Here is a 14,538-nt window from a genome sequence, read left to right on the forward strand (position 1 = left end):
ATTATTTGAGATTGTGAATCCCAAACTTTGCTCACACATCCGTTTCCATGAAAGGAAAGCCTCAGGCTTGAGGTGATGCGTAAGGACTCTTGATATGAAGGGGCATGTTAAAATAGTTTGGTTAGTTTTAAAAAATTCACGGCTGTTTTTATGTTTTGGGGGAATGAGGAATTTCTTTTTAAATCTAGGGATGGAAGTCATGCTTTAAAACTGTGGCATACAGTTGCAGTTGAGTTCAGTGGATTGATATTCATATTGAAGCGAAAGCAATTAGTACTGTTTATACAGGTTAGATTTGAAAAATTAAGTAGACCTGAAGGAGGGGTTTTCTAACTAATTCCCATATAAGTTAAATTGTAATTTATGTTGCACCTAATGAAGTGCTATCATTATATTAGTTCTAAAATAATTTTCATCTGGAAGTGGTGGATAATCCTTATATATGCTAATGAAGTAAGAGAGGAAAATTGTGGTATTCAGCATGTGACAGTGCAAATATATTCTTTATCCCCTTAAAATAAAATGAGTTTATTTTCATCACATTCTCTGTCAAATCATAGTTTAGTTTCATTCATATAGTGATAAAATACCGATGATGAATGCACATAACCCACTTCAAAGCATTCCTGTTTGCTCTTTGTTCTTCTGTAGATGTTCCTTTTGACATTGCCAATCAAAGATACAAATGAGAAACAGCTACTACTAGGACACCAAAAGGAAATTAATAGGAAGTTTGGAAGACTGTTAATATAAATCCATTATCTGTTTTTAATAGATTATGCAAACTACTACTGGTAACTAAAAACCAGTGGTATGGTAATTGGTTTCAGAACCAATTGTTTTGTTTGTTTGTTTTCCAAGGGAAGGAGAAATAGTATTACAGCTTCCTCCTCCTTCAGCCAATGCATCTTGGGTTGTTTCCAAACAAACAAAAATTCTGTGAACATTGTAATTTATGCTTTTCAGTTACAGATTTGATTACTTTCTCCTTTAAGTTAAACTACAGGCAGTGAACTTCAGGTAGCATACTTTTTTGTAAAAGTTAAACCAAATACTCTTTAAATAAAAAATGTTGAACAGGAAATGTTATGGAAATTCATAAGTACTTGTGCAGCAGCAAGTGTTTTCAGAATACCCATTCTGGTGTCTACCGGAGTGAAGTATCTGAAGGTGCTGGATTGATGAGGTTTTTTCAATCTGTTTTTTTCAATTTAAAAACTACTTTTAAAAAAAATTTTCCATGTAAGGAATTTACATGTATCAGCAGAAGACACGTTTTACATAGTTGGCCTTTGCTGATACTTAAAAAGAAATCCTTAAGTTCCCAGAGGTCCATGGTCACTAGCCTGAAAACCTGCATATTAAGGACCATAAGATTCATCTGTTTCATCTGTGTGTGTGTGTATATTATATATATATAAAATATATATATATGTGTGTTTCATCTCTGGGTATGTGTATATATAATATATATATATAAATATATTTTATATATATAAAATAGAGAATGAAATTGTTGATAATTCTGTAAACAACAGATCAAAAAGGAAAACTGCCTTCAGACCTTGTTTAACTAGAAAATTGATATCAGGTAAATTTAGAGTTGTTCTGAATGCTGTTGTTCCTGCATGAGAATCAGTAAATTTGTAGCAAAAGTGTTTTGGGTGGTAGTTCCTTGCACTGGCTTCACTATTTAGTTGTTTTATCATAATTATGGTAAGTTGATTTCCGCTATGTCTTTCTTCAATGGTAGTATTGTCCTTTTTCAAACAAGTCTGTATCTTTTCATATTTTGAAGACATAAGTTTCTCTGTAGCTGTTTCTATCCATGTTAAAATATTTTTTTCTCTTCCAACAGAATTATGATTTAAATGATGACACAGTGCTTAATGAGATAAAATTAGCAGATGCTGATCAGTACCAGGTACCAGATTTGTGTGCAGAAGAGCTGGCTGTAATCCTTGGAATATGGTAAGTTAGTTTATAGTTACTTAAAAAAGCCAAAACCAACTGCATGAATCATTGTGACAATGAAATAATGAAATGGTGAGTTGATGGGATTTTTTTCCCTTCCTTATTTTGCATTTTGCTAAAATGCTAAAAGATTTGCTTTATACGGGGATAGCATTTTCTTTTACCTCAGAGTGAACATTAGGGTCCAGTTCAGAATTTCAGCAATATTTCTTTAATTGCTATATTGTTGTTCTATCCTAAAAAGCATTATATTCTTTGTGCCTCAGGTTAATTATGTTTCAAATTTCAGCTGGGATTAGCTACCATATAGCGGTGACACTTGGGTATATTTTGAAAATGTGCTTCAGATTCTGCAATTGTCATTCTCCTATGAGGATCAGCCATCAAGAAATACACTGCCCTGCTACTCAGTCACAAGGGAATGCTTGTATTCATTCAGAGTGTCCACTGCTAGTTGTAAGCTGTAGTGTGAAGTCTTCAAGGTTTCGCTCCTCAGTTTTTGTATTTTCCTGGCTTTCAGGAATTATATGCTTAGTGGATTCTGGACATAGCACAGAAGAACAAAAGGTTGAGATTTGAGGATTGTAATCTGACTTCTGCTGAATATTCTCATTTTTCTAGTAGAGAATCTTATTTTCTGTGACATAGTAGTCAGTTAACCAATGACAGTTATCCTACAATTTTTTATGTGTGGGTTGTTTCAGAAGTTGTAGTATGTAGAAGTACTATACAGTCAATTGGTGAGTTTGATGTAATGTTTATCATTAATGATTCTCAAAGCACTTTTCCAATCTATGATTTGCAAAATGATGGAATCTGCAGTACTGCTGGAATATTTTGCCCAAGTCAGAAGAGGACCAGAATCTGAACAATGGGTCAGCAAAATCCTAGGGAAAAAATTCAGTTGTGTATATTGACAATGCGGCTTTTGACAGCAGTTCCTTTGTTGTGGTGGGGTTTTTGTTTATTTGGTCATATATATTGTAATATTTCTCCTCCTACTCTCCCCACTTGGCAAAACTTTGAGATACTTTTCCCTTTCTTGTCCCATAAAGTGCAGTGGAAGTCAACAGTGTAGAGAAGATTGTTGCCTTTCACCTGCCTACGTTTGAGATCAGCTTTTTGAAGAGCCAGATGCTTGCTTGGCTGTATATTTGAAGTCACATGTGAAGTTGCATGTCTGTGCATTCATCTGTGCTCTTTCATGAGGAATTCATACTGTGGCTTCAAATTATCTTTAGTCTCCAAGTCTTAAACTTGTTTCAAGGCCAAATCTAGATCCAGTTTGAGGATCAAGATGTGGAGTAAACAGTGAATTGACATATATTCTTGGATCAGACACTTTTAGTCTTCCACACTGATTGAAGTCAAGGCAAAGGCTTCCCCTTCCTGAGAAGCGTTTTCATGAGCACTCTATTTTTAACACAGTGTTGTGTTTTATTCAGATTATCCTTCCTGCTCCTACCCTTCTGAAGGACATTTTAATTGGCCTATTATTCTGTCTTCGTTTTTGTCTTTTTTTTCTTGAAAGGGTAGAATTTGGATTTAACATTTTCTGGCTGCACAGTGGGTTTCTTGATCACAGTATGTCCCTTTGAAACCACCACTGTCATGCTGTGAATAGTGGATAGAAAGTGTATTGACTGCCAGCTGTGTGTGTACATTATAATCCAAGTGGTCAGTGAGTTTGTCAGGACTCAAAGCAAGAAGAAACTACAGGCAACTGACCAAACAAAATCCAGTGTTGCTTCCCTGTAGGAATGGTAAGTGCCATACAGTAGATGGGACAATGTTAAGCAACTGAAATAGTTTCAGTCAGAGGAGACAAGGTTTGACATCCAGCCATGTTGCAGAAAGGTTAGTGGGATGTCAGCTTTGAGAACTGCTCTTGCTCCAGGGTGGGGTTTAGGCTTGGATTGCTGGCTGTACTGTTGGTGTCTGTGCCAGCTGTTGGTGTGTCAGTTTGCAGGGAAGCACATCCATGTTATATACACCAAACTGGTTTGTTGGAGAAAGGCAGCTTGAAATAAAAAGAGTTAAATGTAAGCAAATTTTTTCCGATGTATTTCACTGCGCTTGCTGGTATTTGTTTTACAGCAAATGTCACCAAAGCACCCCTTAATTCAACTCAGTTTTTTATATCTAAATAGTGTCAAGTCAAAATCAGAAGCTTGCAGAAATGTTTGTGGACAGCAGAACAAACTGAAAATTGTCCCAACTTTTGAAAAATACATAATGACAATGATGTAAGATCCAATGGAATTCCTTGAATACACCTAATGTTTATCTGCTGTGAAATTAATTTGTAGTGGCTTACAATTATTAAATGGCTAAACAAAGTGCTATTATGGTGTCAGTGCAAACATTTTTATCTTCTCCTCCCCAATAACATTTTAAGAGGAGATAAAATATTTTTAGAGGTTTGAAATATCTCAAACCAGTAGTCTTGACAAAAATTCAAGCAACTTCTCATTCAGTGTGCCTAAGCCTGTTTGTAAATAGCATGTATGAGCCTGAATCAATTGGATATCTTTTACAATGATTTTAGGAAATAGCTAGTTTGTCAATAATCTACTTAAATAAAAAAACCACTAGCAATGGTAACTGTGCCCAGTGAGTTCTCTGTGGTATCTGTAATTGGAGGCAGTTTTATTTTGAAGTGTTTGACTATGCTATTCTTCTCTGCAACTTGCTTTTCTTCCAAATACTGAACAGTTTGTAGAACTAAATCTAAAAAAAAGCATTTGCCTCTTATGATAATGAAATTGTAGTTAGACCAAAACATAGAGGGAGGGCAAAAAGCACCCCAGTATGCCTTGCTTAGACAAAGGCCTTCTATTTCATCCTATCCATATTTTGTAGTAACTGTATAGGAAGAAAGTGCCTAGGGGTGTCTTCTGATGATCTCACTGTAGCGGTAATGAAACCTAAGGGAAATATTAAAGCTAACTTCCAGGAGTGCTGAAATGTCACTTGGCTAGGACTTTTTTGGTGTTTTAAGTGAAAATAATTAGTCATGATGGTATAAAATTTATTTTATAGTCAAGCCCTGAGACTGTGGCCAAAACTTTGTATAGAGCCTCAAGTCAAACTTTCAGAGGCTGATGGAAAAATAGGTTAAAGTTTCAATTTAAAGGGAAGAAAATCACTTGATTCACATTTTCTGAAAGGGGAAAGCTTTTAGAAATTTGTTACAGCTATAGAAAATTCTAAGAAAGCAAAGAGAAATGTCTCATGGCTAGTTCTTTCTTAATGTTTTGCTGTCTCTCAAGGATCAAATCAGATCAAAATAATGTGTTATACTAGAGCTACTCAGTTCAGTCAAGAACTATGCACCAGGCTTCAACTGGTAAGTACTGGGGAAGCCTGACTTTTATTTTGCAGTAGTACATTGTTTAATAACACATTGTATAATTTACATGGTGAGCCATAGGATTGTAGTTGAAGCAATGGCATAAGCACTAAATAGCATTAAAGTTAAAAAACTTAAATAAAAAAAGATCTCAGTGTATGTATTGGCAATGGAAACCTCTGGGGAAACTCGAGTTGGTGAAACAGGAGAACATTTAGCTCCTTCAAATTTGAGAATGTGTCTGTGTGTTCATTCTCTAGGCAGTGGAGACAATGAGCACCTGCAGAGTGTGATTCGTGTAACTAAAGGTTCTTACTTTACAATGCATCGAATCATTCCCTAAATTTATCTGTATTTTTCGTGTGGACTCTGAAAGAAGCACAGTCAGTTAGCTGGATTAAAGGCCTAAATTTTACAAGATTAAAGTTAAGTAGGATCGATGGTGTGGTTATTAAGGCCTGAACTTAAACACTTTCATGTCCTGTGAAAGTAAAAGGTATGACATAAAATCTTGGACAGCTTTAAAAGTGTGATGAAGGTTTTCCTATTGAATACTTTTTGGCACTCTGGTTCATCTTTACAGACATATAATGAAAATAAAAATGCGTATTTTTAAACAAACCATTTACAGGTGCTAGACAGTGTAGTGATGTCACAATGGTCAGTTTATGGTTGTTTAAAGTAATTGCTGCAAAATATATTGTTGTCCATCAGTACATAGAGCTGAGTGAAGGGATTCCACTGGGAAAATGAACTTCTATTCAGAATGCTCACATAAAAAAACGTTGGTCACTTGAAGTACTTTTATGAAACTTTGAAAGTGCTGGTGAAGTGATCAGTTTATTGGGTCTGGCTCTTTTTCATTTGCAAAATTAACGCATCTGGTAAAACGGTGTAGAAATACAGCAAATACTCATAAAATGCCTATGTGGAAAGTCTGATCCATCTATTCTTCATAGTCTGTCACTTGCTCATTTACTGGAGTTTTAAGCAGTTACCTGACGAATTCAAATTTGTCTTGTCTGCACTTGCAGAGATCATGTGCCAGGAAACAGAAGCAAACAAAAACTCAGCAATTACCTGCATCCGTCTAACTTTACATTCTGACTTCCAGAGTGACTGTGAGAAGATACCTAAGGGTGAATAATATCAGGGCAAACATGTGTTGCTCCTTTCTCCCTAATACTTTCCAAGCCTCTGATCAGTGATTTCCTGAGCCTGATCTGACTTGTTTGTGTTGCGGCCCTCAATGGATCTCTGGAATGTTTGCTGTCTTTCACTAACACTGCATAAATTTCTTACATCAGTAGCATCTTTTGACAAAGCTGTCTATGTATTTTGTCTGCTATTCAGAAAAACCTCCTCTAGCAAGTTTTGGTTGCCAGTAGCTTAATTTAGTGACTTCACTTTCTATTTCTTCACAATTTTGAAAACCTCTACAATGTCCCTCTTTGGTTAGACCTAGCCTAGTAAGACATTCCTTTTGTAGAATGTAACTATTTAGTTACATGTTTATAAGACATAAAGCATAATTATTCATATAAACCAATACTTGTTCTAGTTGGCTGTTTCTGAAATTTTTCCAATACAGAATTGTTGCTTTTGAAATGGAAGGTCCAGAACAGAATGTGCTGTATATGAATGGACAGACAGAAACTTTATGTAATATTTTATGCAAGCTTTAGGTTATTGATTTGTATATTTAATGTAATACACCCTAGTATGTTGTTCTCTGTTGCTTTCCTAATTAATTTTTCACATTTTGACTTGTCTTTTTAACAGCTATCTAGGACTGAACTAATGTTTTTATGCAGCTGCATGGCAAATGAGTTGCTCCTCAAAAGAAATGGTCAGATTTGAGCCTATCAATTTTTGTGAAGCTGGGACTGTGTTTCCTATTGTGCATTGCTTGGCAATTTTATTTTATTACCCTTTTTTCCTGTAAGGTCTTTCTGCAGCTCCTTATTGTTTAGTTACATTCTTGCTTCAAAGAATGTCATATCATTTACAAGTTTTCTTACCTCACTATACATTCTCCTGTTCCAGTTTTTTATTAATATTACTGCACATGGATCACAGCACAAAACTTATGCAGGATTATACCAGTGACCTTCTCCATTGGCATGGCTTACTCTTTTCCTCATACCATTTCCTATCTTTTAATTGGTTACTGGCCTTTGCCAAGACATTCCCCCTGATCTCGCATGAATGCTGTTTCTTTGACAGCCCTTCTTGGTTAGGAACTTCTCAAAAAATCTGAGAGATCCAAGCTGCTTTCATCAAACAGCTGAGGTGTATTCTCATGCTGGTTAAACCTTCTGAAAGCCTCCAGCAGGTTTGCAATGCAGGATTATTTGTTTGTTTGTTTTCCGTTGTTACAGAGGCCTGGCTGACTCTCCCTCCCTGCATTGTATTTGTCTGTGTGTCTCAAGTCCTGTTCATTATAGTCTCTCCTTACTTAACTGCAATAGATGATATGCTTGCAAGCCAGTAGTTACACTGATCCTCTGACACCAATTTTAAAGGCTGGCATTATTTTTGTTGCTCTCTTATCTTCCTTCAGGCACAGAGTTAGTTACTGCTTTTGGCATCCATCCTGGTTTCAGCTGGGACAGAGTTAATTTTCTTCTTAGGAGGTGGTGCAGTGCTGTGTACTGGGTTTAGCACAGGAATAATGTTGATAACACAGTGATGTTTGGGCTGTTGCTAAGTAATTTTTACCTTAAGTCAAGGACTTTCCAGCATCTCATGCTCTGACAGTGAGGAGCCGCACACTTGGAGGGGACACAGCTGGGACAGCTGACTCAACTGACTAAAGGGGTATTCTGTAGCATATGGCATCATGATCAATGTATAAAGCTGGGGAAAGGAGGAGGAAAGGAAGAATATTTGTCTTCCCAAATAAGTGTTACATATGATGGAGGCCCGTTTTCCTGGAGATGGCTGAACACCTGCCTGCTGGTGGAAAACAGTGAGTTAATTCCTCTCAATCCCTGAGTTTTCTTCACTTTTCCAGTTCTCTTACATTCACTTCAGTGGTGGGGGAGTGAGTGGGCAGCTGTGTGTGGCTTAGTTGCTGTCTGGGGCTAACCCACGGCAGTGTTTGAGCTGTTTCATCCCCAGACTTTTTTCTGAATATTCTTTGGTTCTATTAACTAAGCACTCAACCTCTTAGCATGTGACCTTCTTTACAGCTTTATAATTAGAAGATTTGTCTTTCCTGTAATTGTCTCCCTTACCTCGAAGGCTCTCTGGTGGGAATTTTACTCATGCTCTTCTACTATAAATTCTAATGCAATGAATTCGTACAGCTTTTCTGCAATGGCTTTTATGCCAGAGCTGTCATTTTGGTGCTGTAAACTCTCCCAATTTTTGTTACTGCTGCATTGGAAGAAGGATTTGCACTGATTTTGACTTTTTTGGTTAATTACTTGTTCCTTAAGCACCTTTTTGGACTCTGTAATTGCATTTTTAGGTTATTTCATTATTTAATATTACAATGGGTTTTGATCCTTTCTGTATTCTGTGTTTCAATACAACTTCAGCTATTCGAAGAACACTGACTTATTTTTAATACCTTTTAACAATGTTCCTTAACATTTTTCAATTTTCTAAATCAGTTCTTGAAACAAATATTTAGTCATAATCCGAAAAGTGATACCTTGATTGCCATTAATTTCACTGTTTCATATATAGCTAAATAAGTCCTAAACTACATGACTATTTAGTAAGTTTGGATACTTTATCCATTAGACCTGATTAATCAGATTTATGAATTGTTTGTAGCTATTGGCAATTAGCTTTTGCTAATTTACTAGAAAATCCTTTTTTCTGCTGCACAGTAGATCTTACTCCAAGGTTCTGTTTTATCTGCCTGAAGGATGTTTTTTCCTCATTGTTTTTCTTTCCCTCTTCTGTTTCAATAAACTCTTAAGACAGGATTCAGGAGGGAACAGAAAATACCTGACAAAGCTGAACGATGTGATTAGTGACCTCTCTTCATATTGTGTGAAAAAATTGCTCATCATACATCTTACAGCAATAGGTCCTAAATTCCACTCAGATTTCAGCTCCTGAAATTCTCTGGGATGAGCTGTTTAACCTGTCCTTGAAATCAGAGCAAATATGGGGCATAGAAATGAAATTTTCATAAAGTACTCTGATGAAAGCTAACACAGTTATTAGAAATTCTAAAGACCAAGCTACAATTGTACTCTAGACTCAGATTCAAAAAATGGTTTTAAATTTGATTTGATTCAGTATAGGAAAATAATTTAAAAAAATTAATTTTTCTCTTTCAATTCTTACATCTCGATAGTTATGTGTCTTCAAGCTTTGAAAATGGATGTGGCAGAAATGGAAATTAAAGATCTGTTTTAGCTCTGCTTTGATCTGGAAGAACTATATCTCTATGCTTCAAAAAGCTGTGACAAAAATCTCTCCAGAATAAGAAGAGAATTCATCCTTTCTGCTTGAATCAATATATTTTTAAGATGCTGGAAAACAGGTTCCACTTTTGTCAAAATTGACCTGTCCCTTGGTTTACCCATAGCTTTTCAAAATCTGTGGTGATGTCACTGAACATTCTGGTTGCCTAACTGCTGTTGTGTTGCTATTATACTTGAAGTTTGTGCTGGTTTAAAGGTGAACCAGCAGGGGAAATGAACTGACCACGAGAGAGATTATAAGTCAGAGCTAAAATTTAATAATAATATTACAATAACAACACTGACACACAAGGGAAATTGCTTTCAACTCACAAAACCCCAGCAGTATAACCCAGTGTCCTGGGGCACAAACCCAAGGGGGTTTGTTTGCCCTTGTGCTGAGACCCCTGTGGTTCCCCCAAGTCCAGAGCAAAAGGAAAAGAAAAACCTGTTGGTGCAGGCGAGGGCTGTGGTCTGGGTGAGAGCGGGGATCTCCTCCTGTCAAGGTCCTGCTGCTGCTCTGGATCTGACGAGAGGTTCCCGAGGTCTTCTTACCCACCCCTTATGTACCCTCAGGGAGCACTCAGTCCCTCCCCCTGGGCGAGGACTCACACAATGGGTGATTAACTCTGGGAGCTAGGGGGTGTTGAACTGTTGATGGCCCATTAGCAGCTCCGCCCCCCTCAGTCTGGGTGTGAAGGTGATAATGGCTCCCTGGGCAGCTGCTGCTAATGGCCCATTGACCTTGGGGAATGAATAGAGGGGACAGAATACACAGCTTTGATCACCCCCACACAGGGTTAGCTGGTCCCTCCTGCTGAACTAGGACAAAGTTTTCTTGCTACCTCTCTTTATGCTTTGCTTTTGTTTTGATTCCCCCCTGCCCCCCCATGCACAGAGAAACTACTTACACCCTGAAGTGACATTCATATCAACGACTAGTGTTTAGTGAGGTGACTACATCAAGGTGACTTTAAGTATTTCTACTAGCAACTGGCATTGGACAAAAAGAAAAGTAACTGAGACAGAGAAATTCTTTATTACTTTCCTGTTTGCATGAAAAATTTTCTCAAGGAAGGAACAAAACAATGATATATGTGACAGATTTTTTTTTTCTTCCAAATGTTCTCTTCATCAAAATTCAGAAACACACAAGTGAAATTGGGAAGGAGGATTGATAGTTTTCTTTATTGTCAGTCCGACTTTACTGAATGTAACAAAACCGAAAGGAGATGGCTTGCTTTTTTTAAACCTTTTCTCAAACAAAAGCAAAATTGGTATGTCCTCGTGGTCACATTTCATATAGGTTGCTCAAGTTGATGATACTATGAAACAAGGCAGTCCTGTGGAGTAATGGAGAGCACTCTAGACCCCGAATCCCAAGGTCCTGAGTTCAAGTCTCAGTGGGGACCGTCCCCTGGCAGTTCAATGCCTCCCTGCCATCCCATCCCGTCACATCTTGGGTGCTCAGCAGGGTCAGCCCCGGTTAGTACCGGGTGCTGTGACAGTCCCGAGGACTTCCCTGTCACTGTCCAAGCTCGCGGGGCCGTGGCAGATGGACCTCAGGAGTTAAATGGTGGGGCCAGTTCTGCGCACGCTGTGCCTCACCTAAAATCCACTGCACAGGCTGGAAGGGCACACCCACGTGGGGAGAGCCCTGCCCAAATCTGTGTTCACAAAGTCTGGCCACACATACATTACGAAACATGAGCATACACAGTAGGAAGCATATATGGAAGCTCCGTCATGGGAGGTCTGTATGAACAGACTAGATAACCATTTATCTAAAGTTAGAGGTTTGTAGTGCATGAAGGAGAGTTAGAAGGTCTCGCAAGCTTCCCTCCACTGTAGAAATTCTTGTCTTGCAGCTACTCTGGTCATATTTTTCCCTACAGTAATGTGCAAGTTTTTGGGGTTTCTTTTGCGGTTTTTTACCCTTGCAAAAAATTCTGGTCAGTAAGGCATTTCCTCTCTCATCCTCCCACTCAATTTGCATTATTAGATGCTGATGTTGTTACGGGATAAAACAAGTTGGTTAATTAATCAGAGCATTATTATGATCAAAGAGATGAAAATAACTCTTTTCGTGAAACCTTGAACCTTAGAGGACTGCAGTTATCTAATTTCAGTTCAAGTTTAAGCAATCTACTTACGTTTATATCAGTTCACACGTTTCCGCTTCCATGTCTCTCAGTTGTTTTTAAAAATGTGTAAACTTTATTCTTTTAGCTTATATTGCTGTGAATAATCATCAGCTCTAAATCTGGCATGGTTTTATATTCTTTTTTATATATCATAACAATTTTATATGTTGCCATTTAAATAAATTGAGTCACTTCTATGTGCCACTAACCTTTTTCTAAAAATACATTTAGAGAATTCATTGCACACACTGACAATTTTTTTTTATTTCAGATACAAAAATAAAAATTATAAAAAGGGGAAGAGGAATCATACCTCCCAACAGAAGTAGGAAATTGAATCTCAGAAGGGGGTATAATTATGCTTTTATTCCATCTCAGCCTACCTACATTTGACTGCAGTTATTTGAACAAATGCCATTGGCACTGGTAGAGTAGAATTTGTTTCAAACTAATCCCTTAATTTCCTGAATGTTTTGTCTGTGCTCATTCCTGGACTGCCCTAGTTTGTTGAATATTAGTGGTTCCTAAAGACGGGCCATTTTAGAAATGCTGAAGCAGCACTCTTTAGAGAGAGCTTTCTCTTCCTGTGGGTTTTTTCCCTCTGCTCCCCTGTATCATGAGGCTAGAAGTTGAAAGAGAACCATGCCATCAGGACAGAGGCTTGGTACTCTGCTACACAGATAATAATTCTATTTCCTTTTGTGGGCATATAAGGAGATAAGAATGCTTGTATGGCATCAATTTTGCTTTTTCTTATCTTGAATGCTTTGCTCTTTACTCTTAGAATTCTTTTATTATGTCTTGGTATCATGTCTTCAGAGGGAAAACCAAAATACATCAGGCACTCTGGGGTTTTTTTCCACAGCTGGCAGATGAGCAAGTGATGGGGAAGGAACTTAAAGGTAAAAAGTAGTACAATATAAAAAAATTGAAGATGCATTCTTGCTATACCGTGGTAGAATTTACCAAAAGAACATCAGTCTGTTTTACCTCTTCTATCTTGACCATTTTTTACCATAAGCACTTGAAGACAGTGGAAGGTTCTCACTGAAAATCGTATTCTTAGTTCCATATTCAATCACTATGTAAATAAAATTCGAAGTACTGCATTTCTCAAAATGTTCTCTGTGCTGATTCCTTTGTACTCTTACAGCTTCTGTATAGTCTCATTAGTATACTCAGGCATGAATACAGTGTAAAGTCATTAAACAGCCACATCTTTTAGTTGTTTCTCAGAACCTACAGTATGTTCTGGACACAGCATAAATGTTGCATTTCTCATTCTTCAGTAAGAAAAGTGAAACTAAATTAAAATTTATTAAGGGGAAAAAAAACACTTTAAGATTAAGAAAAGAAAACCAATGAATCCTTCTATGTTCTAATTGAGGTAGTTGGAATAGGATGGCAAGAGAAATCCTTGTTGTGATACCTGGTGACATGCACAATGTTGAGAAATTTTCAAGTACAGTGTTATAAAAAATGATTTATTTCTAGTTTTCAGTAATAAATAGCATCTGTTCTTCCTTTTGTTAACAGAACATAAGGCTGAAAAATATAAACTGTAAGTATCATCAAATGAAAATTTAAAGAATTTGTTGAGGGTTGAAGGGCACCTCTAGAGGTCATGTGGTCCAGATTCCTTGCTTGAAGCAGTCAATTAGAGCAGGCTTTTTACAACCATGTCTAATTGGGCTATGAATATCTCCAATAATAGTCACCACAACCTCTCTGAGTCACCCCTTCTTGTGCTTTCCTCTTTTTAGTGGAATTTCCTGATTTTCAGGTTGTGGCCACTGTTTATTGTTCCTTCATTGGGCATCACTGAGTAGGGACAGGTGATTTCCTGTTTATTCTCTGCCACCAGGTATTCATACACACTCATATGTTCTCCTGGAGCCTTCTCTTATCCAGCTTAAACCGTCCCAGCTTTCTCACTCTCTCCCCCTCTGTCAGATGCTCCACTATCTAAACCATATTTTTGTGGCCCATTGCAGGGCTTACTCTGGTGTGTCCATGTCTCTCTTGCATTGAGGAGACACTGCTAGGCTCTGTCCTCCTGCTGGACTTCATGCTGCTTGGCATAGTCCTTTGAAACTGGCAGTTCACGTAGTTTGCGGTCCACTGAGCTGTGTGTTTACCTCGTCCATATCTGATCACTTTGTCTTTAAGGATGTTATGGAAAACAGTGTCAAGCACCTTTCAAAATTCAAGATAAAGCCCACCACCCTAGTCATCTCATCTCTCTGGTTATTTGGGCACACTTTCTTCTACTTTAAATTTATGCAGACTACTCTGTCACCATCTTGTCCTTCATTATCACAGATCGGTTGAGGTTGGATGTGACTGATGGAGATGATCTTGTCCAACCCTGTGGTCCAGCAAGGTCAGCTCTTGGCATCTCACTTTGCAGAACTGCAAAAAACTGGTGAACGGAGCTGCATCCAGCTGGCGGCCGGTCACCAGTGGTGTTCCCCAGGGGTCTGTATTGGGTCCAGTCCTGTTTAACATCTTTATTGATGATTTAGATGAGGGGATTGAGTCCATCATCAGCAAATTTGCTGATGACACCAAGTTGTGAGGGAGTGTTGACCTGCTGGACGGCAGGAGGGCTCTGCAGAGGGATCTGGATAGACTTGAGAGA

The 14,538-nt window shown here is 37.8% G+C and overlaps 1 protein-coding gene across 5 annotated transcripts in view; it reads left to right on the forward strand.

Moving 5' to 3' along the window:
- TTC27 (tetratricopeptide repeat domain 27) overlaps positions 1 to 14,538 on the forward strand; it is a 137,319-nt gene that overhangs the window by 34,679 nt on the left and 88,102 nt on the right. For all 5 annotated transcript variants that reach the window (XM_071575804.1, XM_071575787.1, XM_071575796.1 and 2 more), the window contains one exon: positions 1,859 to 1,971. In XM_071575804.1, the coding sequence (XP_071431905.1) occupies positions 1,859 to 1,971 (113 nt within the window). The remainder of the gene's footprint in view (positions 1 to 1,858; positions 1,972 to 14,538) is intronic.

The sequence above is a fragment of the Pithys albifrons genome, chromosome 2, assembly GCF_047495875.1.
Source record: "Pithys albifrons albifrons isolate INPA30051 chromosome 2, PitAlb_v1, whole genome shotgun sequence".
Lineage (NCBI taxonomy): Eukaryota > Metazoa > Chordata > Aves > Passeriformes > Thamnophilidae > Pithys > Pithys albifrons.